Source organism: Psammomys obesus, unplaced genomic scaffold (assembly GCF_907164565.1).
Source record: "Psammomys obesus unplaced genomic scaffold, mPsaObe1.curated_primary_1811, whole genome shotgun sequence".
Taxonomy (NCBI): domain Eukaryota; kingdom Metazoa; phylum Chordata; class Mammalia; order Rodentia; family Muridae; genus Psammomys; species Psammomys obesus.
The window spans coordinates 1,389,721-1,403,617 of NW_026596158.1; the positions used below are offsets into that span (position 1 = coordinate 1,389,721).

General features: G+C 54.7%; 1 protein-coding gene across 4 annotated transcripts in view; it reads right to left on the reverse strand.

Moving 5' to 3' along the window:
* Actn4 (actinin alpha 4) overlaps nucleotides 1–13,897 on the reverse strand; it is a 66,298-nt gene that overhangs the window by 10,046 nt on the left and 42,355 nt on the right. For 2 of the 4 annotated variants that reach the window (XM_055594768.1, XM_055594766.1), the window contains exons 2-11: nucleotides 13,601–13,715; nucleotides 13,341–13,460; nucleotides 11,523–11,609; nucleotides 10,755–10,842; nucleotides 9,318–9,396; nucleotides 8,503–8,584; nucleotides 5,957–6,042; nucleotides 3,301–3,393; nucleotides 2,117–2,347; nucleotides 1,334–1,481 (exon numbers count right to left, since the gene is read on the reverse strand). In XM_055594768.1, the coding sequence (XP_055450743.1) occupies nucleotides 1,334–1,481; nucleotides 2,117–2,347; nucleotides 3,301–3,393; nucleotides 5,957–6,042; nucleotides 8,503–8,584; nucleotides 9,318–9,396; nucleotides 10,755–10,842; nucleotides 11,523–11,609; nucleotides 13,341–13,460; nucleotides 13,601–13,715 (1,129 nt within the window). Of the gene's footprint in view, nucleotides 1–1,333; nucleotides 1,482–2,116; nucleotides 2,348–3,300; nucleotides 3,394–5,956; nucleotides 6,043–7,687; nucleotides 7,774–8,502; nucleotides 8,585–9,317; nucleotides 9,397–10,754; nucleotides 10,843–11,522; nucleotides 11,610–13,340; nucleotides 13,461–13,600; nucleotides 13,716–13,897 lie in introns of all 4 variants that reach the window. The other 2 variants (XM_055594767.1, XM_055594765.1) reach the window with 1 other exon arrangement.

Genomic DNA, 13,897 nt, shown 5'->3' on the forward strand with positions numbered 1-13,897 from the left:
AGCAGAAGACATCTTAGCTAAGTATGGGGCACGGGCGGCATGGCATTCCTTACATACTTAGGGTCCTCAGTTAGAAGTGCAAGTATACACGCCTGAGTCCCCTCAGGGCGAGGCGCACCCCCCGGGAAACTCCAGCCAGGTGGCTCAGATCCACAGGCACGTGTGTGGTATTTTGTTTGCATTTTCAAGACAGGACCTCATACTGCAGCCTGCTCTGGAGCCCTATATGTAGCCCAGGCTTACCTTTGACTTCAATCCTCCTGCCTCAGTTTCCCAAGTACAGAGATTATAGGCATGAGCTGCCACCTTGGCTAGAGATGTGTCTTCAATGAATGAGTGAATAAATTAAATGAGGGCCCCCTCCTGCCAACATGGTGACACAGCCAACACTGTGAAGAAGCAGCAATTCTAGGGCAGGAGCAGTGCCTGCACCCAGCCTCACGGGGTCAGCTCACCATGTCTTCTGCATCCTATATTCTTTTCTTGGCAGAGAAGGGAAAACTGGCCTGCTCTGGGCAGCAGCAGGGCTGAGCTATGTGAGAGCAGGAGCAGGGTGGTCAGTGTGTGAGCTACACGGTTGCCAGCGTCTCAGCATCTGGCTGCAGCTGGGCTATATGACCACATCACTGAGAGGCTCCCTGTGGAGCAGGGGTGGGGGGAGGGCTGGAGGCTGGGCAGGGGAAGGTGTCTTCTGGACAGCTGTTTATGCTTCCACACTGTGGACTGAACCCAGGGCCTCCACCGAGTGACAGCTGTGTGTGGATGTGTTGTGTCGTGTCTTGCTTTTTGTGGGCATTTTCTGAGGGATTTAAGTCTCCCGGGAATCTGGAATCTCAGTGACTGAGTGGGTCTTGACCAAAAGCCAGGGATGTGATGGAATTCCACATCCTGAGCCAAAGAGCTAGGCAGCTGCAGGGCTGCTGGGACAGGGTAGTGACTAGATCTGCCAGTGGAGGCAGGGGGCGGCTGGGTATAGACTTTCGCACCTGGGCCAACGTGGTGTGGAACCCCAGTCAGACGGCGTGGTGGGCTGAACCTGGGGCTGGAAACTTCTTAGAGGAGACACAGAAAGTGCACAGGCAAAGGGACAAGCCTTGGCTCGTGTTTCTGGACAACCCAGAAAGGGGCTCACTTATAGGCCATCTTAGGCCAGAGCATAAAGGCATAAGGGAGACCTTGCCAGCACAGCACCTTGCTGCTGACAGCTCCATAAACCCAAAGCAGCGTTTCTGCAGCTAGGACTCGGCAGATCCCACAGGCCCACAGGGCAGGGACTCTGTATGTTCACACACCTGAGAGCAGAGAAGAGAGCAAGAGAACATGGGAAGCATACCATCAGTCCAGGCCTCGTGGATGGACGCCTTCTGCCGGAACTTCTCGGCCAGGTGGTCCAGCCGCTCCAGCCTACGGATTTCATTCAATAGCCACTCTTCATAGCCCTTCTCGGCCTGCTCCAGGTGTTGCCACCCGTTGTTGATATCCTGTGGGGAGAAAAGGGAGAGGGCTCTCACAAGATGCTGGTGGAAAGGACCACCTGAGCCTACCTTGCAGCCTTGTCTACATGGGCCAGCATGGACTGGTGCTATGTGTGTGACGTGTGTGTGTGTGTGTGTGTGTGTGTGTGTGCGCGCGCGCGCGTGCACCCACAGAGGCCAGAAGACGGCTCTGGTTCCCCAGGGACAAGCACCACAGGTAGTTGTGAGCTGCCTGACACGGATCCTGACCTTGCAGCCTTTGCAAATGCCTAACCACTGAGCATCTTTCCAGTAGCACAAGCATTGGGTCCTTTGGTTTAATGGAATACATCTTAGCAAGAATAGGCAGGTGAGACCTGTTGTCCCTCTCCTTATAGAGGGTCTCAGACACTTGCTAGCCCTGGAGTCCTGGCAGACTAGGGGGTTGAGATTCAAATGGTCCTCACACACTGGTACGGCTGGGGTGGCGGTGCAGAGAATTCTGCATGTAAAACCTCAGGAGAAACAGTGGAGAAACCTGAGGCACACTCATCACCATCCCTGCCCTAGAGGCTGGCTTACATTGATGCCAGCCAAGCACATGCCCAAGTGTGGTCTGGCAGTGTGTCCCTGAGCCCTGTAAAGGGGGGAGGACGACTCACCGAGACCATCCTGCCCTCGGAGGGCATGAAGGCAGGCCGGTTGCTGAGCCGCAGCTTGGTCTGCAGCGTGTTGAAGTTGATCTCCAGCTGGCATTTCTCCTGCACCTTGGGCGGCTTGTGCACACGCCGATAGTCTCGGAAGTCCTCCAGCTTCTGCTGCATCTCCTGGATGGTCTTCTGAGGCACTCGGTCCTCCAGCCAAGGGATGGTGCGCCGGATCCACTCCAACAGCTGTGGGCCCATAGGAAGCCATGACGGCCACTGCAGAGATGCTCGGGTGCAGACAGGACCTCCCCCCAGCTCACAGGGTCACGGATGTGGACATACAGGAGCACAGTCCTCAGTGCTGCCTTGCTCTCAGACCCAGATTCTCCGCGATTTCTGCTGTGACCCCACAAGCATAGTTCTGGGAATGTGTGCCTCTGCTGGAAGCACCGTGTTTTCTGTTCATGCCTCTGGTTCTGGGGCTTCCCTATGAACTGCTTCCAATGAACTGCTTCCCAGCGCTAGCCCTGCAGTATAAACTCTAAAATCCTGCACTGGGCACAAGGTGCCACTTAGTCCAGGCACTCTCAAGGCCTGGGCTTAAGGATACAGCTCAGGGGGAGTGCTCGTTTAACATTCGGGGACATCCACGTCCGACATTCAGCCTCTGAAACCAGTGACCTGGAGGGCTCAGGTTCAGGAGTCACGATTCGAACAACAGTCACGTTCTCTGGAAGCTGAATCTGAACAGCTTGGTATGAACCTAAGCTTCGGACTCAAGAGCTATCTGGTATGCTGATTGCCCCCCCCCCAAAAAAAAAAAGTTCTGCACCTCATATTTTCTACTACATCTGCTTTCACAGCAAAATACTGTGTGTTATTCTAGTACTTGTGAGGTACAGGGAGGAGGACCAGAAGTTCAAGGCCAGCCTGGGCTACGTAAGATTCCACCTACTTCTCCTGCCTCCCTGTGTATTGCTCTCCTTCCTTGCAAAAGGAAAAAAACCTCTATATTTTATTTGACGTGTATGGGTACTCTGCCTGCACATATGCCCATGTGCCACTTGTGTGCCCTGTGGCCGAGGGGCCTAGGAATCGGACGAAGGTCCTCTGGAAGAGGAACAAGTGCTCATAACAGCCGTCACCTCTCTAGCTCTCTGCCTGTGTCTCACTCTGGCGGGCCCGGGGCACACACTCACGTCACTGGCCAGGCGTTCGTAGTCTTCCATCAGGTGCTCATTTTCCTGGTTCACAGCCAGCACCTTGCAGATCCGGTTGGCAGCAGTCTCAGCCTGGAGTGGAGGCAGACAGTCAGGGCTGCCTGGGGCCTGGGGCCCTCCCTCCTAGCACGCAGGGCCCTTGAAAGCAGCTTGTCCAAGACCCACAGGAGACTCCCCAAAGAGGGAAAGGAGAGGAAGCACATGTCCAGTAAGATGGCCCTGAGGGGCCATGTCCCCAGGGTCTTGTTGAGAAGGAGGGCAAGACCCGAGCCCCTGCTTAGAACCAGGCTTCTAGTGCCCAGGACTGCGTAGGCACTGGGCCTATGAACTGACGGGGCCTCCTCGCAAGCCAACACCGCTCAAGACGCTCAGTGCATGCTCTACCCATTCTGGCTCCTACTCAGTGGTGTGGCTGACTTCAGGAGCTCACGTGGGCACAAGTCACAACTGGAGGGCAGAAGGGAAGCACAGGGAGGACAGATCTAGAGAGTTGGCCATGAACTCTAGGGGCCTGGGAGAGGGAAAAGCGTCACACAGGAGAAGGGAGGCAGGTACCTTTCGGGCAGCACAGAAAAGGTCCAGGAAGAGTTGCAACGGCAACAGAACAGGAACAGAGATAGTGAGGAGGGTCTACAGAGTGACGAGGAGGAGGACACTTGGGAGCCAGCTCCAGGGATGTAAACCTGTGCTACCCACCACACACCATGCTGGAGGAAGCACCCGGGACTGGCACCAAGGCTTGTTCCAGAGGGGAGAGTCACAGCTTCTGGCTCCTAACCGAATAACACTGCCGGAAGCCCATGCGCTAGCCTACTCTCTGCTGGGGTGCTGCCAGTCAGAGGTGTTCGACTTCCCTGCTAGAGCACGGGGCATTTTAAGTGCTCAGGATTTTAGTGGGTAAAAGAAGAGAGTAAGCCAGGTGGTGGCGGCACGTGCCTTTAATCTTGGCACTAGGGAGGCAGAGATGGGTTGATGTCTGTGAGTTCTAGGTCAGCCTGGTCTACAGATAAGAGTTCTAGGACACCCAGTGCTACACAGAGAAACCCTGTCACCAAAAACTAAAATCAAAATTAAAAAAAGAAAAGAAAGAGTGAATGCTTTGGTGACTAGACACAGGGAAGATGGCCCTCTCACGCCAGGCCTGAATCACCCAGAAAACACTTTTTGAAGAGACTGAAAAGGTCTCTGGGAAATGAAACAGTAAAATGTGTCCTTAGGGGTACACTATTTGATGAGAAAAGTCAATCTAGTAGGATCCCCCACTTTCTTCACTGCACAGACTAGGCCAACACCTCCTACCTCAGAAGACAGGCTGACCACAGACTTCCCGAGCCCAGATGTCCCCAGACTTGCAACTGCTCTGCCCTGAACTATCCTGATAGAGACTCATCTGAGCCCTCCCTCAGAGCCTCCCTCCACCAGAGCCAAGGTCAGCTCCAGGCACAGCGCATTCCAGGCAGAAGGAGGAAGTACACACAGGAGGCTGCAAGGCCCACACTGGTGTGTCCAACAGTGCTCATGCTGTTAACCGGCTCATCACCGCCTGTTCCCTCGCAGCTTCCTTACCAGGCTGTGTGTGTGTGTGTGTGGGGGGGGGGGGGGGCGCCACGTCCTCCCTGGGCCCCAGCAGAACACTCTAGATACAAGATCTAAGCCATGCTGGGTGGGTAAGTGAGAAGGCTCTGAAAGGTGACCATTTGGGGGAAGGCTGGAAAAAACTGGGCAGCCTTGCTGTGTCACAGACTGTCTTCAGCCCTGGAGTTCATTATTCCATGCCTGGAATGACCTTGTGAGGAGCAAGAGGATTCTCATCTTATAAATGGGGAAAAGGAGGGGGAAAGCAGAGTCTGGGCGGATTCCCCACGGCGAGGTCCCCACTTGATGTCAGGCTCTAAGACAGCAGTCTACAGAAAACAGCAGATGCAGTTTCTGAAGCTCAGCTTCCCTTCCCTTCAGATGGGTCTAACTGCCTCTATCCCTGTGGTGTGGTGTACACAGGAGTTTTGTTGGGACTTAGGCAGGTTAAAGGCCTTGGAGAAGGCCAATGAGGTCAATGTTCCCAAAACAAGCACCCATCTCTCCTTAGCACCTGGGCCACTAACACTATGCTATTTCCTGAACACTTTTCAAGATCAGGAGGGCACAGAAGTGCCCTGACCTCCGTTAGAAGTGAGTCCCTGACAGGAGCTACGGGGATGATGTGAGGGTAGCAGGGTGCACGGAGACTCACAGCAGAACAGTCGTGTTTACCTGGCCTGCCTGCATCAGCTCCAGAGGTAGCCTGCTCTCAGGAGCCTCCAGAGCACTGGGGCAGGAAAGTTTCCTGAAAGGAGGCTTACAGGCAGGTGGCCCCGAAGCAGAGGTCCCAGCATGCAAGGGCTCAGACGCAGCGCTACCATCTACAGTGATCTGGGCTTCTACTTCCCTGCCTGTGGCCAGAGCTGTCACCACTCACCATAGGTGGCTGTGCTCAAATGCAAGACTGTCCGGGCGACTCTACTGGGTGACCATGACAGCCCCGGGCTTTTCAGACAGGCTGCACCCAGGTGTGTGTGGGCCTGCAGTGCTGACGTGAATGTGACAGGAAGGGCACCTCTGAGCCCACGGCAGCATGGGGTCTCCCACCCTGGCTCACCTTCTGGGCCCCCGAGAAAGCGTGGTAGAAGCAGGATACGTAAGTCATGATGGCCTTCTCATCTGGCCTCAGAGTGCCTACAATATCTGTGCAGAGAGAGAGAGAAAGAGAGAGAGACAGGAGAGAGTGAAAGACGCAGGAGGGAGGTGGCCAGCAGGCCCGAGGCTCATGCGGGAAGAATAGCGCTTGCTCTGGACTGGAAGCCTGTGGCGCTCAGAGCCGGGGACACGCCAAGGTGTGCGGAAGGACATCAAAACAGTCCATCGAAACGAGCTAACTAAACTTCCTGAAAGCAGCTGCATCTGGGGGCAGAAGAGTCAGAACTTAAGTGACTAAAGTCTTCTCAAGGCCTGAGTAGGATGTCACCTGAACTACCAACCATTTCTGCACACACACCTAATGACGCTGGGCTCCACAGTACACACCTAGAACCCTGGCACTCAGGAGGCCGTAAGGTGGAGCTACAGAGTAAGATCCTGCCTCCAAAAGGAGTCAGGCATATTGTCACACACTGGCAATCCAACACTCTGTAAACACAAAGTTCTAGGGATCCAGGACAGCCAGGGCTAAGTCAAGAGACCCTGCCTCAGGAAAAAAAAAAAAAAAAAAAAAAAAGAGAGAGAGGAAGAAAACAATAACAAAAACCCACGTGGTAGCATATGGCCAGCACGTGGGAGGTAGACAAAAGGAATATCAGGACTTTACAGCTAGCTGAGCTATATGTACATGAGACCTTGCCTCAAAAACTCGACAACAAACCAACAAAAAACCCCAAAAGCAAAAAACAAACAACAAAAACCCCAAACAAACAAATAATAAAAAACTCCTAACTGGAGAGATAGCTCAGCAGTTAAAAGCACTGACTGTTCTTCCAGAGGCGCAGGTTCAGTTCCCAGCTCAAACATGGAGGCTCACAACCATCTGTAACTCTGGTTCCAGGGGGCCCAACACCTGGCCTCCCTGAGCACCAGGAACATGGACATGTGATACACAGACATACATGTAAGCAAAACACCCACACATAAAATAAAAGTTCCAAAAAAGGGCGGGAGAGCTGGCTCAGTGGTTTAAGAGCACTTGTCGCTCTTGCAGAGGACCTAGGTTTGATTCCCAGCACCCACATGATGGCTCACAGACATCTGTAATTCCAGGTCCAGGCAGGAATGCAGCATGCACAGGGTACAATACCCAATGCATAAACAAAGCAAAACAAAACAAAACAAACTAACCACCAACCCTAGGCAGCGGCCACCCTCCCACAGCGGCTGCCTTTTGCAGCTCTCCTTTCCGGCCCTTGCCTGCCTCTCCAGTCATGGCCTCCCCAAGCCTGAGCCTCTGCACTCGCCTCACCCCTGCCCTGCAGCGTGGCAACCTCACGGCCCAGCTAGCTGGGGCCCAGCAGTCTCCACCAAAGCGCCCTGGCCCCTGGCCCCCACACTCCGAGGTCAAACAACTGGGCGTGCACGGCCTGTCTCACGCACTAGAAGTGCGCCTCCCTGCAGCAGGAACTGGCTTGTGTTCTCCCTGCCCGAACAGACTGCTGTATAGTGGGCCCTCAACAGACTGTGCAAGGACTAGACAGGCGGCAATGCCTGGGACTGAGGGAGCAGGCTTCCAGTCCAAGAGAGGCCACTGCCGTCTGCAAGAGAAATGAGGTGAGCGTGGGAGGCGAAAGGCAGCAGTGGCATTGGGCAGTGGCGGCGAGGAGGGCTGCCTGGCCCTGCCCGGTACCTTCTGCGCTCCTGAAAAGGCATGGTAGAAGCTGGACACATATGTCATTATGGCCTTCTCGTCGGGCCGGGCTGTGTTCACGATGTCTGTAAGTGAACAACAAGGGTTAAATGGCCCAAGCAGGGGTGAGGTCACTTGCTAGGACCCACAGGCTCCTAAGGCCACAACTAAGCCAGGGAAAAGACCCTCTAAGATGACTCAACACCAGTTGTTCAGCTGGGCGACTGTTACAGTCTAACCTCCCCCCATGGTCTCAGGAAAGGCCAAAGCTGTGGGAACTGAGCTGGAATGAAGCCACTTCCTTTCCGTGGGAATGGCCTCAAGGGGCGCAGGACACTGAACTCCATCGGCCACCAGAGGCCAGAGACATGGGTCCTGGCTGGGGGTGGAGCTGGCTGGGAAATGGAACAAAGCCGGAAAAAGGAAAAAACAACATTCCACTTTGGCAGGCTCCAGACCCCAGGCCTTTGGCTGGTCAGGAGAGAGGCCAGGGGCTGTTCACAGGAAGCCAGGAGCTGCCCTCTTCAGCCTCCCTGACCCCTCTGTGAGTCTAGACAGTCAGTGGTACCAAAAAACCTGACCCTCGAAGCTCTCCCTCCCTCTCCTGCCACTCCGATTGCATTTGGCCAACTCTGGCTCGTGCTGCACCGCTCTGGCCACCGAGTTCATCCGGCTTTTCATCCTGACTCGGCCAGCTAGCTCCCCAAGGTTCCCCTAGGCTTTGATGACTGTGGAGCCCAGCCAAAGCTAGGTCCAGACAGATAGGAGAGGCCCCAGGAACCATGGTGTTGACTGAACACAGGGGAGGTACTCACCCTCAGCATCCAACATCTTGGGGATATCGAGGTATTTTTCAGCCACTTCAAAAGCATTGTTTAGGTTGGTGACTGGATCATCCTGGGGAGGCAGGCGGATAAACAGAGAATTCCATCAGGAGCAGGACCCAGGCAATTGTAAAAGGCAAAAGGCTAGCCTGAGACAGCGAAGCCCCGAGGAGTAGGGCTGGAAAGTATCTTAGAAATTCTCATCTCCGTGTGCTGTGCAGGCCTCCTAGATAGTTCCATTCCTGCCCAAAGCTGGACTACAGACCTAATCTTTGGAGAAATGCAGGCACATACGTCTCATAGAATTTCCAGCCAGCCACAGGCTCGGTTAAACCCTGTGCTCTGAACCTGAGGGTGTGGCTCAGGCTTGAGAGACCACAGGACTGTGTATGTTGGCACAGGTGGCTGGTGGCCTGGGACATGGTTCCCTGCCTTTCCCAGGAGACCAGGCTTTCAGCTTTGTGTAAGCAAATAAGAGCAAAACTCTACACAGGAAATGGTGGCCACTGAGAAGATTTGAAATTCCCCCTTCCCTCCTCTGGAAGGAAGAATATTTCTAGAATTCAGAAGGTCAAGAAATGGGGTCAAAGGTCAAGCATGACAGCCCAGTCCCTAAAATAGCCCAGACAGTTAAAATGCCCACGGAGGGAGATGGGACAGTGCCCAAGGATGTCCAAGAGGCGAGAGTTAGCCAGTGACCAGGAGAAAGCTAGCAGGAGGTTCTCCCAACTTCCACAGCTGCGAAGAACTCAGATGTGAAGGTCCGCAATGGGCAGCCTTTGGGGGTCGGGACCAGAGATACCCACCTTCCTCAGCTTGTCATACTCAATCAGCTCAGGTCTGTGCCGGTGGATGAGGGCATTGAAGGCCAACCCATCCTTCCAGCTGGAAGAGAAGGCAAAGGTTATTATGAAGTGGCTCCTTGCTGCCCTGGGAGTCCCGATAGTCCCTGTGAGCCGACAGCAGTGATTAATTTCCATAAACAGAAGGCTTAGTGTGTGTGAGGCACTGATTTGGCATTGATTGAGTGCCCGTGAGAAGATCACAGGACTGTTCCCTCAGTTTCCATGCCTGTACAGTAAGGATAAAGGCAGCAGACACCTCACAGCTGCTATGAAGACTGAGCAGTTAATGCTTGCACAGAACCTGACATGTGACAAGTACTGGCCACTGAGATGGCCTGAGCAGCCTGGCACTGCGGCAAGAACTTACAGAACAGGATAGGCCGGCACCAGGAAACAGCACCCTAGGAAAGGTGGGTGAGACCTTGAATCCTGGCTGACCCAATCATGGAGGCAGAGGCCAGGGGCTGGCTAAGTGCCTGGATGTTGGGTGGCCTGAAGTTCTGTGGAGCAAAACAATCCCTACAAAGTCACAAGTGACATCCTGAGATCCTGTAAGCATCGGTTCCATCCAGGATGGACCTCTGTATCACCTGCTCAGAACAGTCACTCATTTCCCACCCTCTTACTACTTGGAATCAGTGGTATGGCCTCTGTGCTTGGGTTGCCCTTCCGTTGGAGGGCAGGTGAGTCCTATGGCAGAGCTCTTGCTGTGCCCCTGTGTGTAGAAGCTGCAGGCACACTGTTGATACTCAAGGAGTGACAGGCAGCAGCAGCAGAAATACACTGTGCACAGCCACCAAGGGGAAGCATGAACTTTTAAGGACAGAGCACCATAAGCAAGGCCCTGACATCAGCATGGGGTTCCCTAGAGAGGCCAAGGACACAGCAGGATCTGTGGATCCTGTCCCAGAGGCTACATGGTAAAGCCATGCACTGAATGAGTTTAACTGCGTGTGTATGTGCGTGTGTGCGTGTGTGCGTGTGTGTGTGTGGAGGGGTAGTGCAGGCTGACAACAGCCCTGCTGCTCTGGCCTCACATGGCACAGACCCCATCTCCTTCAGTTTACACTAACAACATCTAACCTTTGCCGCCCTCGCCCTGGTCTGGCCTGGCAGTTGGGGAGACATTCTTTTAAGTTATGCACAATCGTAACCTATGCACTGGCCCCTCTTGAAATGTCCAGATGAGGAGCGAGCCTGACTGAGGGGCATCTTGGTTGAGAAGAAGTGCTAGAAAGCCAGCAGCTGTTTTGAGCAACTTCAGTCTCCTTACTCAACAGAGGACTTTCCAGTGGGCACACTGGTGCCCAGAGCAGGCCAGGGACTTACTGAGGCTGGCTGTGTCACAGACCAGGGTGCAAACATGGGAGATGAAGTTAGGTGTGGGGAAATGCCTACCTGATATGGAAGTTCTGGACGTTGACATTTTTATACGGGGCTGTCTTTCTCTGGCACCAGAGAAGGAGCCCTTCCTTGGCAGAGGTCTCTGCAAAGCACACAACAACAGAAAGGTGAGCTCAAAAGTAAACCTCAGAACGCAGCCCAAGCTGGCTAGGACTTTCAGCCTCAGGCCCGAGGAAAGACAGCAGATATCACAACGGTTGCATTGACGACAGCAGTGGCAGCTGCTCCCATCCTGGCACACAGAGCACAGAGCCCAGCTCCAAAAAACCCTGTCACTGGACTCCCCCAGAAAGTGACAAGGACAGGATCTGAATCTACTCCCCTGTCCTGACTAGCCTGACCTTGGCTGCTAGGCCACGTGGAGAGTAGCCCTGGAGACTAGCCTCAAGGTTGTTTCCAACAAGTACTGTTTCCCTCCTGAGTAACTTGGCTGTGTTTACACTCAAAGTCCTATGGAGACAGGGCCACAGCTACCCTGGTCAGCACGGTGGCCCAGCATCCAGGAGCCCCACACACCGGCCTCGCGGCCTTTCTCATTTTGTGGCACACATACACACACAGTGGGCTAGGTGGAAGTGGCAACAGTCCTGGATGGCCGAAGCAGGCCAGGACACACGCCCCCAATGCATGTGTGAAGCAGAAGAAAAGAAGCCAGGTCCAACTCCACTCCGAGTTTGCGCTGCAGGCTAGGGTAACCTGGAACCAGGAAGGGCTATGGGAGAGGGGGCCCTCAGCAAGCTGGGACTCTATCCTATGGCTTACCTTCCACAGAGATGTCCTGGATAGCGAACCTGAGGATGATAGTCCAGATCATTCCCAGGGTCATCTTTGCATTGCCGTCCACAATCTCTGTACACAGGAAGAAGGGCATGGGCAAGAAGGCCGTTAACCAGAGCTAGGCTTCTCGCCTCAGCCCCAGGCAGAGCCTACCTTGCCAGGAGGCTGCACTGAACATTCTCTGGATAGCAGGATGCTAGAAGCCTGCGGGTGCTGGCTGATTTTTGTGGCTTTGTTTCCTAGCCACAATGGCCAGCTGTCAGGACCGCCCCTCTGAAGACTGTCCTAGGCCCCTGCTCCTCACTTGTCATCATCACTACGGAAAAATTCCACCTTTCTGTGAGCAGCCTGCACTCAAGGCTAAGTAGGTCTTTGGTGAGTTCCAATCTCCTTGCCACCACCCACAGGAGCTCCTGCACAGCTGGGCATGGCTGCCTCCTAGTGGCCTACAGCTGCTCTGTGTGAGCAGGTAGCCCGCTGAGCGCTCCTTCACAGCACACTGTTAGGCAAGCACTCCACCACCTGAGCCTCAGGAGGCAGGGGGATGGCGTGCCTGTTGTCTTCCCAGGACCCACAGCTACAGATCCAGATACCAAGCAGGGCACTGAGCTAAATGTCAAGAGGGCCAGGCTTCCTCAGTCAGGGGACATGCCCAACCGCACAGCTGCCATAGGCACGGGCTGGCTGGAGCTCTGGGAGACAGGGCTCTCATGACATATCCACCAGCTGCTTCTGTGACCTGCAACTGTGCTTCAAACTACCACCCCCTCTCACATAACCCTGGAGACAATTTGAGGGTCCAGGGCCAGTGTTCTCAGGTATTCTTCGTGAAGCTGCCCTCTACCCTGTCTCGGGACTGGGACAGAATCACCTAGGGCGTTTGCAGACGACTCTTCTCCACATGAAGTGGAGCCTGGAAGGCAAGCTGGGTCCCCCCTCTCAGCCTCTATTTACAGACAAGTGCCTGAGCCAAACAAATGCAGCTGCCTTGGCACAGGGCTGGAAGCTCCATGCGAGGACACAAAATCTCTGGGTTTGACTGAATTTCGGGGTTTTGGTTTTTTAAACAAATACCACCTACCTCTATTGTGGCATGCAAGCCTGGGACCTCTTTAGAGGTCCTGGGCTGGGGCAGGGCCTTGGAACTCGGAAGCGCACATTCTGGCCTATGGTCCTGCCAAATTCTCAGCCCTGTCATGAACGGCAATTAGTTTTCTTTGTTTTTCTAAAAGCTGGGACAGCATGAATGTCAGGGCGAGGAACTCTGTGTTGACTAATGAGCAGAGCTGGGAGCCCAGGCTGCTGGCAGCCTTCTGGGCTCTATGGGCCTCGCCTCATCAAAGGAGCCTGGGAACTCTACCCCAGGGCCCCAAGGAGCTGATATTCCAGGAGGGAATGGCTGGAGTTGGTGGCACAAATCTGGGAATCCATTCAGGACGGAGGGGTCCTGGGTGTCAGAGCCATGAGCTCTGGACTTTTGACCTCACACGTCCTGTTCCAATGCCCTGGTCAGGCTATTAGCCCCCTTTTCTCCTTGTATTTCCTTCTAACCATACGGACCAGGCAGGGATGCTCTTGACAGACATAAATTAGGTCGTGAGCGCAGGGGCCAATTCACAGGGCTCCTCCTCACCCCTGGTGCACAGTAGTTCTCCTTACGGCTGTAGAGGCTGCCCATGCTGCCACGGGTAGCAGCTGCTGTTGGTCACCACCCGCAAAGCTTCCTGTGTTCATGCGGTACACGGAGTCTTCCCTAAGAGCCCCACGTCAGGAGCCCAGCTGGCTGGCCTCCGCCCCGCTCACCTTCTGCCCCGATGGACACTAGCTTGACTCCCTTGCTGGCGATGAAGTCCAGGGCTTTGTTCACGTTGTTGATCTTGTGCACTCGCATCTTCCCCCGCTCTGGCTTAGGCAACCGCTCCCCTGAGAAGACAGGTGGGGGATCTTTACAGCCACCCAAGCCGCTCCAGCCCTAAGACACAGGCTGAAGCTGCCCCACTGTGGGTGTCGGCGCCTGCTGGGCAGAGCGCAGGGTGGGCTGCACAGGGCTCCGGGAGTCTCACCTGAGATGACCTCCAGCAGAAGCATGAGTTTGAGCCCGTCCCGGAAGTCCTCGTCGATGTTCTCGATCTGAGTGCCGGCCTTCCGCAGGTGGGAGTTGCACCAGGCCGTGAAGGTCTACGGAAAAGGAACAGGGGAGGGATGGAGGGTAAGCCAGCATCAGGACTTTCTACCAAGCAGTACTGACCCCCCACTCTCCAGTACACCCTAAGACAGGGTTTCTTTCCTGTAGCCCAGACTGGCCTCAGGGACAGCACTGAGCTCCTGGTCTTTCTGCCTCTACCTCCCAAATGCTGAGA